Raw genomic sequence first — 15,343 nt, forward strand, 5'->3', positions numbered from 1 at the left:
ACCTGTCAAATAGGGGCATAATCATGACCCACTTCGCAGGGTGCTAATTGCAAGGATTAAATGAGGTAATGTTATGCAAAGGGCCTGGCCCACCCTGGGGGCACGGTGCAGTAGTTAAACACATAACTCTCCATCATGGTCCTCTGAATCAAATAACCACCCACAGTGAGTTCAAAGCCAAGGTTGCAAACTGGCAGCTCACAGCCAAGTCTGACCCTCAGGTATGCCTGTGTTTGGATTACACTATTTTTTTAATTGATTTGAGAGAGAGAGAGAGAGAAACAGCAATTTGTTCCACATATTTATGTGTTCATTGGTTGATTCTTGTGGGTGCCCCGACCAGGGATAGAACTTGCAACCTTGGCATACTGGGGCGATGCTCTAACCAACTGAGCTACCTGATCAGGGCCAGATTACACTATGTTTTAAATAAAAGTTGTAAAAATCGGGACAGTTCAGATTTTTAAAAATCAGGTAAAAATCTGGATTTCTAGTTTGTCTTGAAACGCTGACCGCTTTAGAAACAGTGGGCCCACGTTCTTGCCTGGCTGCCACTTAAGGGAGCCTAGGGGCTGCGGTCCCTTAGGTGAGTCCCTGCCTTGTGCCGGTAATTTTTGTGAGCACATACTCTGTGCCAGGTGCTGTTCAAAGCAGTGTACGTCTAGATTAACTCTGCTCCTCCTCCATCACCATTAGAGCAAGCGCTTGGCCACGTGCCAGACATTAATGCCTGAGCTCCTTCAATCCCCACGACTCTCAGAGGTGGGCCCAGTTATTAACCTCCTCTTACACACGAGGAAGCTGTGGCACAGAGAAGTTCTGCCGCTTGATCAAGGGGCCGCAGCTAAGTGACAGCCAAACAGGAACATAGGTAGTCTGACTCCAGAGACTGTTCTGTCCGTACACTGTGCTGCTTCTCGTGTAGTTACTACACTCGTGTTGGGCTAGGAACCCATTCTACAGGCGTGGATGTTGAGGCGTGGGGAAGTTAAGTGACCAGCTTAAAGTCACACAACCGAGGGGCGGGGCCAGGAATCAAACCCAGGCATTCTGGTGCCACAGTCCCCCCTTCTAAACTCAGTAATCGATTTCCGTCAAGCTCCGGAGAGTCTCCAGACCCCAGATGTCCTTCCCCTGCCATAGTGGCACCACAGACACACTGTCTTTCCTTACTGTGACTTGGAGCTGCCTGTGCCCTCTCCACCACCCTGGAGCAAGCTGTCTGCCAAGGCCGAGGCTGTGGGGGTGGAAACAATGGGGCAGGGAGAGGTGGCTCCCAAATTTTAAGCAGGCAGGGCCCAGGGGTCAGGTTACACACACATACACACTTGTCTTTCTTTTGACATGGGCGTGAGCTCTGGGGCTCTGTAGGGGACATTCCACCCTAGCTGTGGCTCCGGTGCCAGCCAGACCAGCTGCTCTTCCTGCCTGACCTCCTTGTCTCCCTCCTCCTGGGCCCTTCACCTGTGACAGAGTGAGTGACTCAGCTCCAAGGGCCCAGCTCCCAAGGAGGACCCCAGGAAGGCACCAGCCACATGGCCTACACTCAGGGGGACTCTGCCAGGAACAGGGAGCCGAGAAGCCCCCCAGCAGCTCCCAGTACATCCAGCTTCACCTCCTACCAGTCACGGGTCCCTGGGCTAGTGACCTAATCCCTTCGGGGTTTACTTGCCTTATCTGTTAAATAGGAATAATTATTTCACCGACCTCACAGAGTTGATGTGAGGATGACATGAATTAAACATAGAGAGGACTCAGTGTTTAAAACATTACAGAAGCCCTGACTGGTATGGCTTAGTGGGTTGGAGCTTGTCCCGTAGATCAAGAGGTCACGTGTTCGATTCCTGGTCAGGGTACATGCCTGGGTTGTGGGTTCAGTCCCCAGTTGGGGCATGTGCAAGAGGCAACCCATCGATGTTTCTCTCTCATATTGTTGTTTCTCTCCCTCTCTTTCTGCTTCCCTTTCCCTCTCACTAGAATCAATAAAAGAAAAAATGTTTTTAAAATTATAAAATACAATCTAAATTTTTTACCCCTGGCCACCAGGTTCTATTTGTATGTCTTGGCCAGCCGTTCCAATGGCTCTCAGCCCCACTGGGCCCAGCCCCTGGCCTGTCTCCTTTGCTGTAACTCACAAGCATGGTTCTGCCCTCAGAGCCTTTGCACTTGCTGTGCTGTCTGCTGGACGCGTCTTCCCCCTCGTCTGTAGGGCCATCTCCTCAGCCCTCAGTCCTCATCAGAGAGCTCTTTTCCCTCAAAAGTAATTCTTCATTCATTCATTCAACACATTTACTCAGCCACGTGCCTAGCATTGTTTTAAATACTGGGAAGACAGCACAATACCCCCATTCTCTTAGAGCCTGCCCCGGGGTGCTGTCGGGGCAAGAGGCTGACAATAACAATAAATAAAATATATTGCATGTTGAATATTGATAGTACTATGGGGGGAGGGTAGAGCAGGAAGGATAGGAAGTGCAGAGGTGTGGGGTTACAGTTTTTCTTAAGGTGGCTTGGAAAGATGTCACCAGGAAGGTAACACTTTAATAAAGACCTGAAGGAGATGAGGGAGGCCACTTCATGGTGACATGAAAGAGGATCCTTATGAGCAGCGGAAACAGCAAGTGCAAAGGCCCTGAGGCAGCATATTCCCAGAGCGCCTGAGGAGCAATAAGGAGGCTGTTGTGGCTGCAGCCCAGTGAACAAGGGGACAGTGGGGCAAATAAGGTCAGAAAGATAATCATGGTCAGACCATGTCGGGCTTTGTGAGCTATTGGAAGGACTTTGGCTTCTACCCTGACCCCCCCCCCCCCCCGAGACCAGAGAGGAAAGCATTACAATAACCCAGTGAAAAGTGATTGTGACTTGGATGAAGTAGTGAAAATAGATCAGATTCTGGATCAGTTTTGAGGGGACAGCCAACAGAACACCCAGCCACGCTGTTCCATGTCCTGTTTCATTTTCTTCGTATCCCTACTCTCTATCAGAAGTTATGTGTCCTCTTGTTGTTTGTCTGTCTCCCCTAGAGTATACATTCTTAGAGGACAGACCTTGCCCACTTAGGGTGCCTATGTAACTCTGCTGCTGAGGACAGGGCATGACAAGTAGTAGGTGCTTAAATGTATTTGTTGAATGAATGAAGACAGAAGACAAAGACTTCTGCAAGACTATGAGACTGAATGACTGAATGAGCGCTACCCTCTGTAAGCACCACGTAGTTTCGCACCTCACAGCCTGGGCACGTGAGGTGCCCCTGCCCAGAGTGCCCATCCTTTCCTCTTTTTTCAAAGACAAATCAATTTCGAGTCACCAGGTACTACGTAAATAATGCATACAGTCCTTATGACAACTTGAAACGTTAGGCCAAACTCCCCTGTGCCACATCACCCCATCTTAGTCTTTTCGTCTCTTCTCCGTACGTAACAGGTATCATATTTTGTAACTTATGTATATGTAGTTATAAATGTATATTTACTATAGAAGTATAGGTTGCAGGAAGAAAATTTTGGAAACACAAAGCTATCATAAATATTTTTCTATAATTTCTTTTGTTCGCTCAAGGTCCATTAAATTATGATCTATATTTTTATTTTTGAACCTCCTAGTGTACCAGAGGAGGACCATGCCCCAGTTCACTTAGCCACTCCCCTGTGGCTGAGCACTGAGGTTATTTTTTAAATGTTTGGCTGCCAGGGGTCTCGTCCTGCAGGCTGCTGTTTGAGCAGGTGCACTGTTCCCTTAGGAAGACGCTGAGAGGTGGATCTACAGCCTCAGAAGCTTACCTGCCCCCTCGTTTCTGCCTTAACAAACTCCCCCTTATCCAGCATCGCCTCTGCCTCCCTAGCCCCTCCACAGACAGACAGTTGGTAGTTTCTCTTTCATTCCTTTCTCTCTCTAATCAGGTAGTCGGCAAACTGTACCAGGCACTGGGGACCTGTGGGTTTCAAGCCTGCCTACTGTCCACCTTCTGGAACTTTGCTGGGTGAACATCACTCTGCCCCCAGGGTCACTGCAGGTCACATCCTACAGGGTGTGGGCTCAGCCAGGCCCCATGTGTATCCCTGCCCCGTCCTCAGTCCACTGTGTGAACCTGGGCACATTTCTACCCCACTCGGAGCTTCAGGCTCCTGTCTAGATAATGAAGGTTTGTTCCCTAACTTGTCCCCAAATGCCTGCCAGGGATCAGGCCCTGCAACAGGCGCTGGGAATATAATAGTGAACAAGACAGACAAGTCCCGGCTCCCAGAGCATATGCTCTCGTGGAAGGGGCAGGTGCTGAACTGTTGAATAAATAAGGGATTTCAGATGGTGATAATGCCTGTGAAGAATAAAGCAGGAATGTGATAGAGGGACCTGCATGTGCGCCAGCGGCTAGACAGGCTTGAGTGTGGGGTTCAAGGCTTTGCAGAATGCTTGCCGCTTAGAAAACACTCAGCAGAGGTCAGCTGTGCATGAAATCACCTGGGACCTCGTTAAACTGCAGATTCTGACCCAGCCTAAGAGTCTGAATTTCTAACAAGCTCCCAGGTGATGCTGATGGTGCTTCGGGTCCATGGGCCGCTCTGAGTAGCAAGGTGCTAGCTCCGCAGTTCTCAAATGCTCTTGTGCATCAGAATCACCCTGGAAGTCTTGTCAGCACACGGACTGCACAGCCCCGCCCCACCCCCAGCCTTTCTAATTCTGTAAAGGCCTGGGCAGGGACCCCGGGAACGTGCATTGCTAACAAGTCCCAGGTGTGCTGATGCTGCTGGGCCGGCAACCACACTCTTAAGAACCAGGTTTCAGTGCTGGTTTAAACCTGACTACACATCGGAATCTCCAGGGAAGTTAAAAAAATTTTTAATGTAATGTCCAGATCCCACCGTCAGAGAGTCTGATTGGTCAGAAGTGTAACCCAGGCAACAGGATTTTTTAAAGCTCTTTGGATGAGCTTATTGTTCTAGATGCTGAATTCCTCCAAGACAAGGACAATGTTTTATTCCTATATATGCACTTAAATTTCTGTTCCAAATGAGTACATACCTCAGTGCCTGGCTCATAGTAGATCCCTAAACATTAATTATGGGTGAGGGGGTACATGGATAGATGGGTGGATGGATGCGCAGGTGAATGGATAGATAAGTGGATGAAAACTGAGCAGCCTTGAGGAATCACAGATAACTTCAGGTTGATAGTGACTTTGAGTCCTTAGTAAAGGTTCCTTTACCTCCCCACACCTCATTTCCCAGATCTGTAAACTACAGATAACAACCTCCTCACTGGGCTGTTACGGGGAATAAAAGATAAGACGCATGCGGTCCTGTGGCATAGTGTCTGACCTATAGGAACCCCTTGAGAAACACGAGCTATTCTTCATTACCATCCTAGGGAAAATTGGATTTGAATTGTATCCCATTTTATGGAAGGAGGGGGAAAAATTATGGAACTAAGGAAGTAAAGCTGAATAGAGAAATGTTTTTCTATTAAGATGCAGATACGTCATTCAGAAGCCCAGGCTGTAATCTCATTAAGTGTTTCCTCAGAGAGAAAGGCGAAACCACCACCCTGTGGAACGGGCTGCGGCCTCTGCTGACTTCCCGAAACCACTCTGCCCTGGGCCTCAGTCTCACCGGTTCCAGCCTGGGGCTGGCAGATTTCGATCCATTTCACCCAAGCCTTGTCGAGCTGCCCAGAGCTTTGCCCGAGTCCCCTGGGGAGCCTCAGGTGACCTTCACCTTTCCCACCTCTAAGCCTTTCTCAGCTGGCTTCTGGGGGGACTGGGGGGAGAGTTGGCACCCAGAATGACCTCTACCTGCACGGAACAGAATTGGTTTAGTGTTAAGGAAATTGCCAGTCTCTCCTCTTCGTGGAAAAGGGCAGAGAAGTATGAAGTGCCTAATGCCCTCCGTGGAGAAGGGGCTTCCGCTAACCGTGGGGTCTCACCGGCTCTGCACTCAGGCCACTTTCTCTGCCATATATTCATACTGTCACTTGCTACCCACTTCTCTTTAAAACAACTCCCTTTCAATGAATTCATTTTATTGTTTAAGATTTTACTTATTTATTTTTAGAGAGCGGGGAAAGGAGAGAGAAAGAGAGGAAGAGAAACATCAATGTGTGGTTGTCTTTTATGTGCCCCCAATTGGGGACCTGGCCCAAAACCCAGGCGTGTGCCTGACTAGGAATCGAACCAGCAACCCTTTGGTTCAAAGGCCGGCACTCAATCCACTGAGCCACACCAGCCAAGGCAATGGCTTCATTTTAAAATGATGACTTAAGACCAGCTCTAGATATGAAGAGTTACAACTCTGATAGTCTTGTTATAATTCAAATATGCATTAAATATGATTTAAATACAAGAGCGTGAATTTAAATACCTCCTCAAATCCCCACACGCTGGGATATGCTGGCCTCATTCCTTTCAGCCCCCAGAAACACCCCCACGATGGACAAATGACTTGCTCACGGTCACATGGTCACTCAGTGCGAATCCAAATTGGGTGCTCACTTCTGGACTCCGAATACAGAGCTCTCTCCTGCTGTCCCCGTCCCTGTCCCTGGCCTGGGAGCCATCTGCACTCCCCACACAAGGGAAAGGAGCTGACGCAGTTTATAGACAAGCACCTTTTGCAACAAAGACCTGCCTCAAAACATGTCACCAGATATTGTCTCATCTCACAGGGCTCAGTTAGAAAGCGGCCCCTGGGGTCCCATTTAGACATCATAATGGTGGTTGCTGCTTTCAGACTCATTAGCTGCTTAATCCTCCCACTGAGAGGCTAAAAAAAAAAAGTGTGAACATTCAAATTGGGCTCCCGGATTTAAGTGGTTTAAGCAAAGGCCCCAGGAGAGTGGAAAGCTGATAATGGCTGCTGCACGGTGAGCAGCTGCCATTTGGCAGGTGCCCACCTGTGAATCCTTGCAGCGGCCCTGCAGGAGTGAGATGCTGCCCCATTTCGCAGATGTGGAAACCAAGGCTTAGAGAGAGAAGGTGAAGGGCGCAAAGCCGCACAGTTCTACCGCAGCAGAGCCAGGGTTCGGATTTGGGTCTGCCGCCTTCTGCCCACGTGCTTTCTTCAGAAGGAACATTAAGTTAACAAATTCTGAGATTTGGGTTGTAGATCTAGCCCACAGTAGGTGTATAATCAACATTAGTTGAATTTATGAATGAATGAACGAAGTGGGTGTGCCCTTGGACACAATCACACAATCACATACACATACAATCACACACAAGTGTGCACTTATACACACAGACCCCTGTTTTAGTTTCCTCATATTAAAATTGGATCTTTGCTGATTTATATTACCTGCTTGGCCCCAATATGGATTTGTCTGTAACTTCAGGAATGGAGATTTGTTTTTATGAACCCAGAATTGGGCTAGTTTTTAGTAATCTGCAGTTCTTTGTTAGCTCATGGTCTAGACCAGTGGTTCTCACCCCTCCTAATGCTGTGACCCTTTAATACAGTTCCTCATGTTGTGGTGACCCCCAACCATAAAATTATTTTCGTTGCTACTTCATAACTGTAATTTTGCTACTGTTATGAATCATAATGTAAATATCTGATATGCAGGATGTATTTTCATTGTTACAAATTGAACATAATTAAAGCATAGTGATTAATCACAAAAACAATATGTAATTATATATGTGTTTTCCAATGGTCTTAGGTGACCCCTGTGAAAGGGTCGTTCGACCCCCAAAGGGGTCGCGACCCACAGGTTGAGAACCGCTGGTCTAGATACTGGCTGCTCAGAGTGTGGCCTCCGGGCCTGCTGCGTCAGCATCACCAGGGCGCTTCCTTGACCTACAGACCCAGAGTCTGCATTTTCACGAGACCCCCAGGCCAATCTTGTGCACATGCTTTACACCATCCACTTTCTTCCCTGTACCTTGTCATAATCATAGCAAAATACTTATTTATGTAATTTTTGTTTTCCATCCATCTCCCCACTGAACAGGAGGGCCCAGGAGGGCGGGGCGCTGACTGCCTGTGCTCACTGCTGGAACCCCGTTCCTAGCGTGTGCCTGGCACGTGGGAGGCAATGAATGAATGAACGAAGGAGCTCATCCCAGAGGCTCTGGCCATCTTTTGAGCTCAGCTTTCTCCCTTCACCCATAGGAAGCTGGAGGGGAAGAGGAGGCTTAGAGCTTTAAATTCAGAAGTGAATGAAGGAGGCTCTCCTCCCCTCTGCGCTGGAGAGCCGCCCGCCCACTTTATGTGCGGCCACGTCCTTCTGAGACACTGGGGAAGCTTGGAGTAACTGGCTCCGGCTCTGGGGAGTCAGGTCACTAGGGCGGCTTTCACCCCTGGCCATCAATGATTCCTCCATTGACCTCAGCCTCACCCATCAGGGCAAGTTCAATGACACTGACAAGGTTAAGAACAGGAAGCTGGGACCAGCGCAAGTCCATCTCCATCTACCAGGCACCAGGTCCCACAGCTGCGGCTGCTGACTGTGGTTGTCTTCACCACCCCGAAGATACCTGGGGCTCCCTGGAAGAGTGGACTCAAAGGTTTACCTGCCTCTTGTGTTCGAAGCCCCACGTCTGTGACAGAGTGACCACGAGCAGTAGGACCACTCCGCCTGGATTGCCCGCACGCTTGCCCCCACACCCACACCCACTGCCCAGGGTCTGTGACACTTTGACATTGTAGGGAAACTTGTGACCACAGTCCACACCTTCTTTGCCCCCACTGGCAATCTGGGGCACAGCAGCCATGCTGCCCCCTGGGCATCACACCTGCAACCAGTGACACTGCCACGGCTACGGGCGAGATCATCCCCGAGCTGCACGGAAGCACACTGGCCTGGCTCCCTCGGCTCCCTCCATGTGTCTGTCTGGCTCTGACTGCCATCTGGAGAAAGCCACCAAATACAGTGGCATCCAGAAGTGGCAAAGCAGGTGCCTGGGCCATCACTGAGAGACATCCCAGGCTACACTGAGCTCCAGGTTGTCTCCTGAGGCTTGAACAGTGATGCCAACTCCTCCACCCTGCACGTCAAGGCTGGGTCGCCCACATGCCCACCTCCTGGCATGCAGGCGGTGTGTGGCCGCATCTGCGGGGGGACCTACCGTTCCTCGTGACCTCCAAGGACTAACAGGCCCGGACCACAGCAACAGCGCCGGAGAAAGAGAGAGGCTCTCCGCTCCTGGGAGTCCCTGCCCTACCTCTGCATCCATCGTCATCCTTGCCTCAGTCCCAGCCCAGGGACCCAAAGAAGGGAAGGGGGGAGTCTGAGAGCCTCATGTTTCACACCCCATCAGGATTCTCAGTGAGGTCTGTGCCATCGTTAGCTGGGAAAATAGAGGGGAAGGAGGAAGAAGATCATCCCATATATAAGCCACTCATTTTCTAGATTCTCAATTCCCCCAAGTGCCTCCAGATGAAAAAGGTAAATGCCATACCAGCTTTTAAAATAACAACCACCAAACAAAGAAAACAGAAAAAGTCAGCACTTTCCCAGAATCACGCATCTGCAAAAGGAGCATCTCTGCACTGCCAGAAGGCCTGTCTCTGGCTCGTACCTTCTTCCCAGGGCTGCTGGGGCGGGAATGGGGGAGGACTTCTGGTTTGCACAGCAGGAGAGAGAGACCTGCCCCTGTGGGAGGCAGGCAGATCTGTCTTGCCGAGGACAGAGGAAGCTGGAGTGAGGGGAACAGTAGGGCACGGCAGGGCGGTTGTGGGGCACAGACTCGCTTCCAATTTACAGGAGGCCAAGTGAATCCCCTCCCATAGGAATCTTTCCGTAGATCAGGCTTTTATGAATATTTACGTATTTATTAATGAAAACATACTCTTAAGTGTTTCATTCAGTAACTTACGTACCAAACCTGCTCAGATCGTGGTCTTTTACCCATAATGGGACCGCAGCTGCTTCAGAATGAGACAGTTCTTCCCGAGTCCTGGGGGAGGCCGAGAAGGGGATGCAGAGGCCCTTCCGGGAGCAGCAAACCCAGAGAAGGGAAATTAGCATTGACTGAGCACCTGCCATGTGCCGGGGGCTTCCCTTAGCATTAGACTGTTCCAACTTTTCTTTGAATACCCGCCTAGTAAAAAATCTGTTTTTACACTGCCATTCAGTACCCTCACGCACACACACAGAACACCGGACATGTTTTCGTGTCTATAGCTGGAATAAAAGCTTCACACAATTCCTTCTTACCAGGAGCAATCCATGCTGATATTGTCTATTCTGTTTTTTAATTCAAGTTGTATCTCTCTAAATGAACTTCAGGACTCCCAACCACCCTCACTCACCCCAGGGGTTTGAGACTCAAACAGAATTTAACTCATCCGGTGATCACAAGAACGGGCCTGGCAGCACATTGTTCAAGTCCAAGTTCCCATGCCCATAGCTTGTTTGGCTTAAGTAAGGCCCTTCGCCTTCCCCATTTTCTTCATCTGTACACTGGGGAGAACATCACTGTCTGTCTAGTACCATTGTGAGGACTAAATGAGATCATGCCTGCAAGCCGTGAACACAGGGCCTGGTGTGCAGTGAACTGCTAAGGGGATGTGAGTTGCCATTAGTGTGATGATTGTCACTGTAGACTGCAGTGTCCTGGCTGTGAAGACAAACTCCAGAGCCAGACCACCTGGGTTCAGGTCACACATCTACCCCTTATGACCTGTGTGGCCTCAGGTGAGTAACTTAAACTCTGTGAGCCTCCAGGTCTTCATCTGTAACAGGAGGGTGTGAATAGAACCCTGCTCCTGGGCCATCACAAGCCCTGGGCCAGTGATGGCATCATTATCATCTTCTCAGTGAATCCTCAGGCATCCTTGGGAGCTAAGGGTTTTTCCCCGTTTCACAGGCGGGACCTGAGGCCCAGAGACTCTAGACTGCCCGCCCAAAGTCTCATCGCTACCAGCTGGTAGAGCTGGAAGTGTGAGTTGGTCTTCTGAGCCTCCAGCTCAGGGACTGAGAGAACATTTCTCAGGAGGCACAAGGACGCCCCAGCCACCGCCCCACCTACCAGGGAGTGTGAATTGGTGGGTTGGTGCAAGCAATAGCCACGTTATCTAGTACTTTCCGGGCTCCACAGCAAGGACGCTGAGTTGTGCTGTAAAAGACAGCATAGAAGGAAACTCTGCATTTGTAAAATTATCTTCTTGCACGTGTCTCTCCTGCTTAGTTCTCTCATCTTTTCGTCACTCCTGTGTTACCGTCTCCGTCCGATGGTTGGATGCTGTGTGCGCAGGGATGCAGTGGAGTCAGGAGCTCAGGCCTCTTCCATCTCCCTGCTCCTTCCCTGAGCTGGAGCCTAGGAGATGATCCCAGATGTGCCTTCCCCTCCCAGCCCCATCTGAACCTCATGGACTGCAACTGGGGAGGAAGGGGAGGAGCATCAAACTGATGTCATCAGAAAAAGGGAAACGGATGTTGGGAGTCAGGAAACCAAGTTCAGGTCCCAGCTGGGCTGCTCTGTAGTCATGTGACCAAGCCCCTTCTTTCTGACCCGACAGCCTCAGTTTTCACTATCTGTGCAGTGGGTCGGGGGATGGATTCCACTCTGATGTTTTGAGATGCTATAGATTCTTTCGCTGTAGCCCTTCAGGTAGTGCCTGGCAACAAAGCTCCCCCAGAAAGGGTTTTCGAGAAGAAGAGTGCTAAGACACGCCTCGGATAGGCTTTCGTGGTTGGGAAGGTCACTGGCAGCACCTCTCTGAGTCTGTCCCCACTTACGCTGGCATCTGAAGTCACACCTTGTGGGGAACATCACTCTGACAGCTGAAGCCCTTCAACCTTGTCTTCTCCCCTCCAGGCATCACCGCATCGGCCTTTCCACGCGTGTCCCAGCTCCTGGCGAGGTGAGTGCCCCTGACTTGTCCCTTTGCCTTGTCTCCTCGTGCCCTCTGCCTTCTTCTTTCTCGGGGGGCACACATCTCGAGGTGGACTCCCTGGGGAGGAATCGCAAGGCCAGCACTTACTAGCTGACCAACCTTGAACAGAGCACCCCCACTCCCCGGGCCTCAGTCTCACCACCTGGAAAGCGGGGACAGTCATGCTGCCTGCCCCATGGAAGGACCTGAAGCGTGTAAACGGGCACTTAGAAGGGGCCTGGGACAGTGTTTTGAGAGTGTTGGCTGTTGTGTTCATCTTTCTCTGTTCTTTTTTCAGTCTTTCTTTCTTTCCTCTCTTCTTCCCTAGGCATAGACTCTTCCTTAGTTCTGCTTTCCCTCCGTTCTTCCCTGTCTCTGCCTCTTATTTTTCTGTTTCCTTTCCTCTTCCTCCTTTTCTCCCTTTTCTCTCTCTCTCCATTTCTCTCTTTGTCCTTCTGTCTTTTCCTCTCTCCCTCCCCTTCCCTCCCCACTCCCCCTCCTTATCTCTTTCCTTTCCTCTCTTCTTTTCCATCCCTCTCCCTCCTTCCTTCTGTACCCACCTCCTTTTTTTTTCTGCTCCAACATTCACCCAACACTCCTCGGTAGCAAATCCCATACACAGTCCGGGAGCCTCGGAGGCCCCTGCCCTCAGAAAGCTTCCAATCTAGTGAGGGAGACAGGCCAGTAAATTAGAAGTCTCAGCATTACCCGCGGGCGGCACAGATGCTCCACCAGAGGTGTGCACAGGGGCAGGGAGAACTGCTCAGAGAGGACACAGCTTACCCAGGGCCCTGAGGGACCTGCCTTGGGGAGCCCCATAGGTTTGGCCTGGTGGGACAGCCAGCCGCTCCTTGTGTGAACATGCTCCTTCCTTGACAACCCTGGAGAAGCTGTTTCTAAGGAGCACACTTCCTCAGCCTTCCCTTCCCTCCAGACGTTTTGGGGGTTGTTAGTAGCAACTGAGATCTGTTAAATCTTCCTAACTTGTTTTATGGCCTCAGGATTAGAGCACTCCCCCACCTTCTCTCTGGGTTTTCATTTCAGCCCCAGGTTAATACCAATCGAGTTGGGTAAATTGGCTTTGATGGGAAGCAGGGGTTGATTCTCTCAGATCTCCACCTCCTTCTAAGGACAGGTGTGGATTGGGAACACTTCAGATAAGGTTCAGTGCTCAGCCCCAGCCCACTGGATGCATTTCCAGGTGCCTCACAGAGCGAGGATACGGGCTGATCAAACGCCTCCTGGTATTGGTTCTGACATCTCCAGCTCAGTCTCCAGCTCAAATGAGTTTCGTATGCATTTTGGAACCAGTTCCCCAACCCTCTATCACAGGAGGAGTCAAAAAGAAAGACATGAGACCATCTTTTTTTTTCATTCCATAAAGCGTTGCATCCGTCTCACACCTGCCATGAGACTTCCTCCGTAGGAGGGGCAGGTTTTCACTAAAGTGACTTAACCGAAATGGAATCAGATATGCATCTGGGGAATCCCATTAACATTTCCTGGTAAACATGCCCGTTAGAATCGTTAGGGACAGGGTGTCAGGGGCACATGGCGGGGGGTGGGCATAGCGCGCTGCGTAAGGGCACGGCTCTGCCACCGGGGTTCAAATTCTGTATCAGCTCTGTGTCCTTCCGGCACATCACTCAGTCTCTCTTTGCCTGTCTTCTTATCTGTAAAAGGGGGGGAAGAATTACAACTACGTCTAAGGGCTATCACAGTTGTTGTCAGGTTTAAATGAGCCAAGCCACGCCGCAGTTAGGATGGTGCCCGGCCCATGAACGGTTTGCTGTTGTTAGCAGGAAGTGTTTGGGTTTTTTAAAATATTTTATTTATTATTTATCTTTAGAGCAGAGGAGGAAGGAAGGGCGAAAGAGCATCCATTGGTTGCCTGTCGCAAGCACCCCAACTGGGGGAACCAGGCCACAACCCAGCCACATGCCCTGACCAGGACTGAACTGGTGGCCCTTGGCTTTGCAGGACACACAGCCGGGCCCCACACTTGTCAGGGCCCAGCAGAGACTGTTGCAGACAGAGGGTGGTAGTCTACAGGGATGGCCGCAACTCACATCCAGCTGACGGCGCTACGCTGGAGTGCAGACTCAGGCTTGCCAAAGCTGCTCCTTTGCAAGAGAAGGAGGACATAAGGAGCAAGGGGAGAGGATAAAACCACCTGGTTTAAAAATATTGGCAATGAATTCAAATAAATAACTGTGCTGGCCAAAGAAATTATATCCATGGACTGCAGATGACCCCTAGGCCCCCATCTTGCCCCCTCCTGTTAGAACAACCCACCTTGACTTTATTTATTGCTGCCTGTAGGTGAGAGGCAGCAAAGCTTCGTGGTTACACGTGTAACCATGGGCCCTAGAGTCAGACTCCTGAGTCTTAAGTTCTCGATTTCCCCCTTTTCAGCTGTGACTTCAGGTGTCTGAGCTTCAGTTTCCTCTTCTCTAAAATGACAGACGTACGACCTGCCCACCCCCACCCCAGAGAGCTGATGGCAGCATCTGCTGAGATTTCATGCACACATTGGGCCTATGTGACACAATTCCTAGCCCATGGTAAGGGACCCAGGGGTGGACAGCAGTCATTATATGACAGATGTCTTAGGGAGGGAGCCCTTCAAACCCTAGTCCTTCACGGAACTGGTCATTCACCGCGGGGCTCAGACCCCACTTGTTCTCTGGGAGCAAGTAATAGAGACCAACTCCAGCTAGTGTAAGCCCACAAGGACTTTTTGGGGGTTTTGTTTTCTGAGGTTTCTGTATTCTTTTTAAATTAAATTTATGGGGGTGATATCAATTAATAAAATTATAGAGGTTTCAGGTGTACAATTCTATAATACATCATCTGCATATTGTATTGGTGTGTTCACCACCCAAAGTCAAGTCTCCTTCCATCACCACCTATGCCCCCGCCGTTCCGTCTTCTACCTCCTCTACCCGCTTCCCTCTGGTAGTCACCATGCTGTTGTCTGTGTCTGTGAGTTTCTGTTGTTTGTGTTTTTTTTCGTTGTTGTTTGATTTTTTTCTCTTTTTCTTTTCTTTTCTTTTCTTTTCTTTTTTTTTTTTTTGACTTAATGCCTTCACTGGTTTTACAGGTCCTTTGCCCATTTTTTAATTGGATTGTTTGTTTCCTTGGTGTTGGTTTTATCAGTTTTTTAAAATAAATGTTGGATATTAACCCCTTATCAGATGTATCATTGGTGAATATGTTCCTCCATTCTGTGGGTTGTCCTTTCATTTTGTTGATGGTTTTCTTTGCTGTGCAAAAAAACTTTTTAGTTTGACATAGTTTCATTTGTTTATTTTTTTTTCTTTTCTTTTGTATCTCTTGCCAAAGGAGACATATCCAAAAATATATTGCTGGGAGAAATGTTTGAGATTTTACTGCCTGTGTTTTCTCCTAGGATTTTTATGGTTTTGAGTCTAACAGTTAAGTCTTTAATCCCTTTTGAGTTTATTCTTGTGTGTGGTGTAAGAAGGTGGTCTAATTTCTTTTTTTTTATATCTGTCCAATTTTTCCAACAC

The 15,343-nt window shown here is 49.5% G+C and overlaps 1 protein-coding gene across 2 annotated transcripts in view; it reads left to right on the forward strand.

Annotated features, from left to right (window-relative positions):
• EYA2 (EYA transcriptional coactivator and phosphatase 2) overlaps positions 1-15,343 on the forward strand; it is a 205,766-nt gene that overhangs the window by 73,293 nt on the left and 117,130 nt on the right. Inside the window, exon 3 of one of the 2 annotated variants that reach the window (XM_090285312.1) lies at positions 11,753-11,798. The exons of the other annotated variant lie outside the window; for it this stretch is intronic. Coding sequence (XP_090141438.1) covers positions 11,753-11,798 — 46 coding nt within the window. The remainder of the gene's footprint in view (positions 1-11,752; positions 11,799-15,343) is intronic. 2 annotated transcript variants of the gene reach the window in all.

Source organism: Furipterus horrens, unplaced genomic scaffold (genome assembly GCF_987537825.1).
Source record: "Furipterus horrens unplaced genomic scaffold, mFurHor1.1.pri manual_scaffold_8, whole genome shotgun sequence".
Taxonomy (NCBI): Eukaryota; Metazoa; Chordata; class Mammalia; order Chiroptera; family Furipteridae; genus Furipterus; species Furipterus horrens.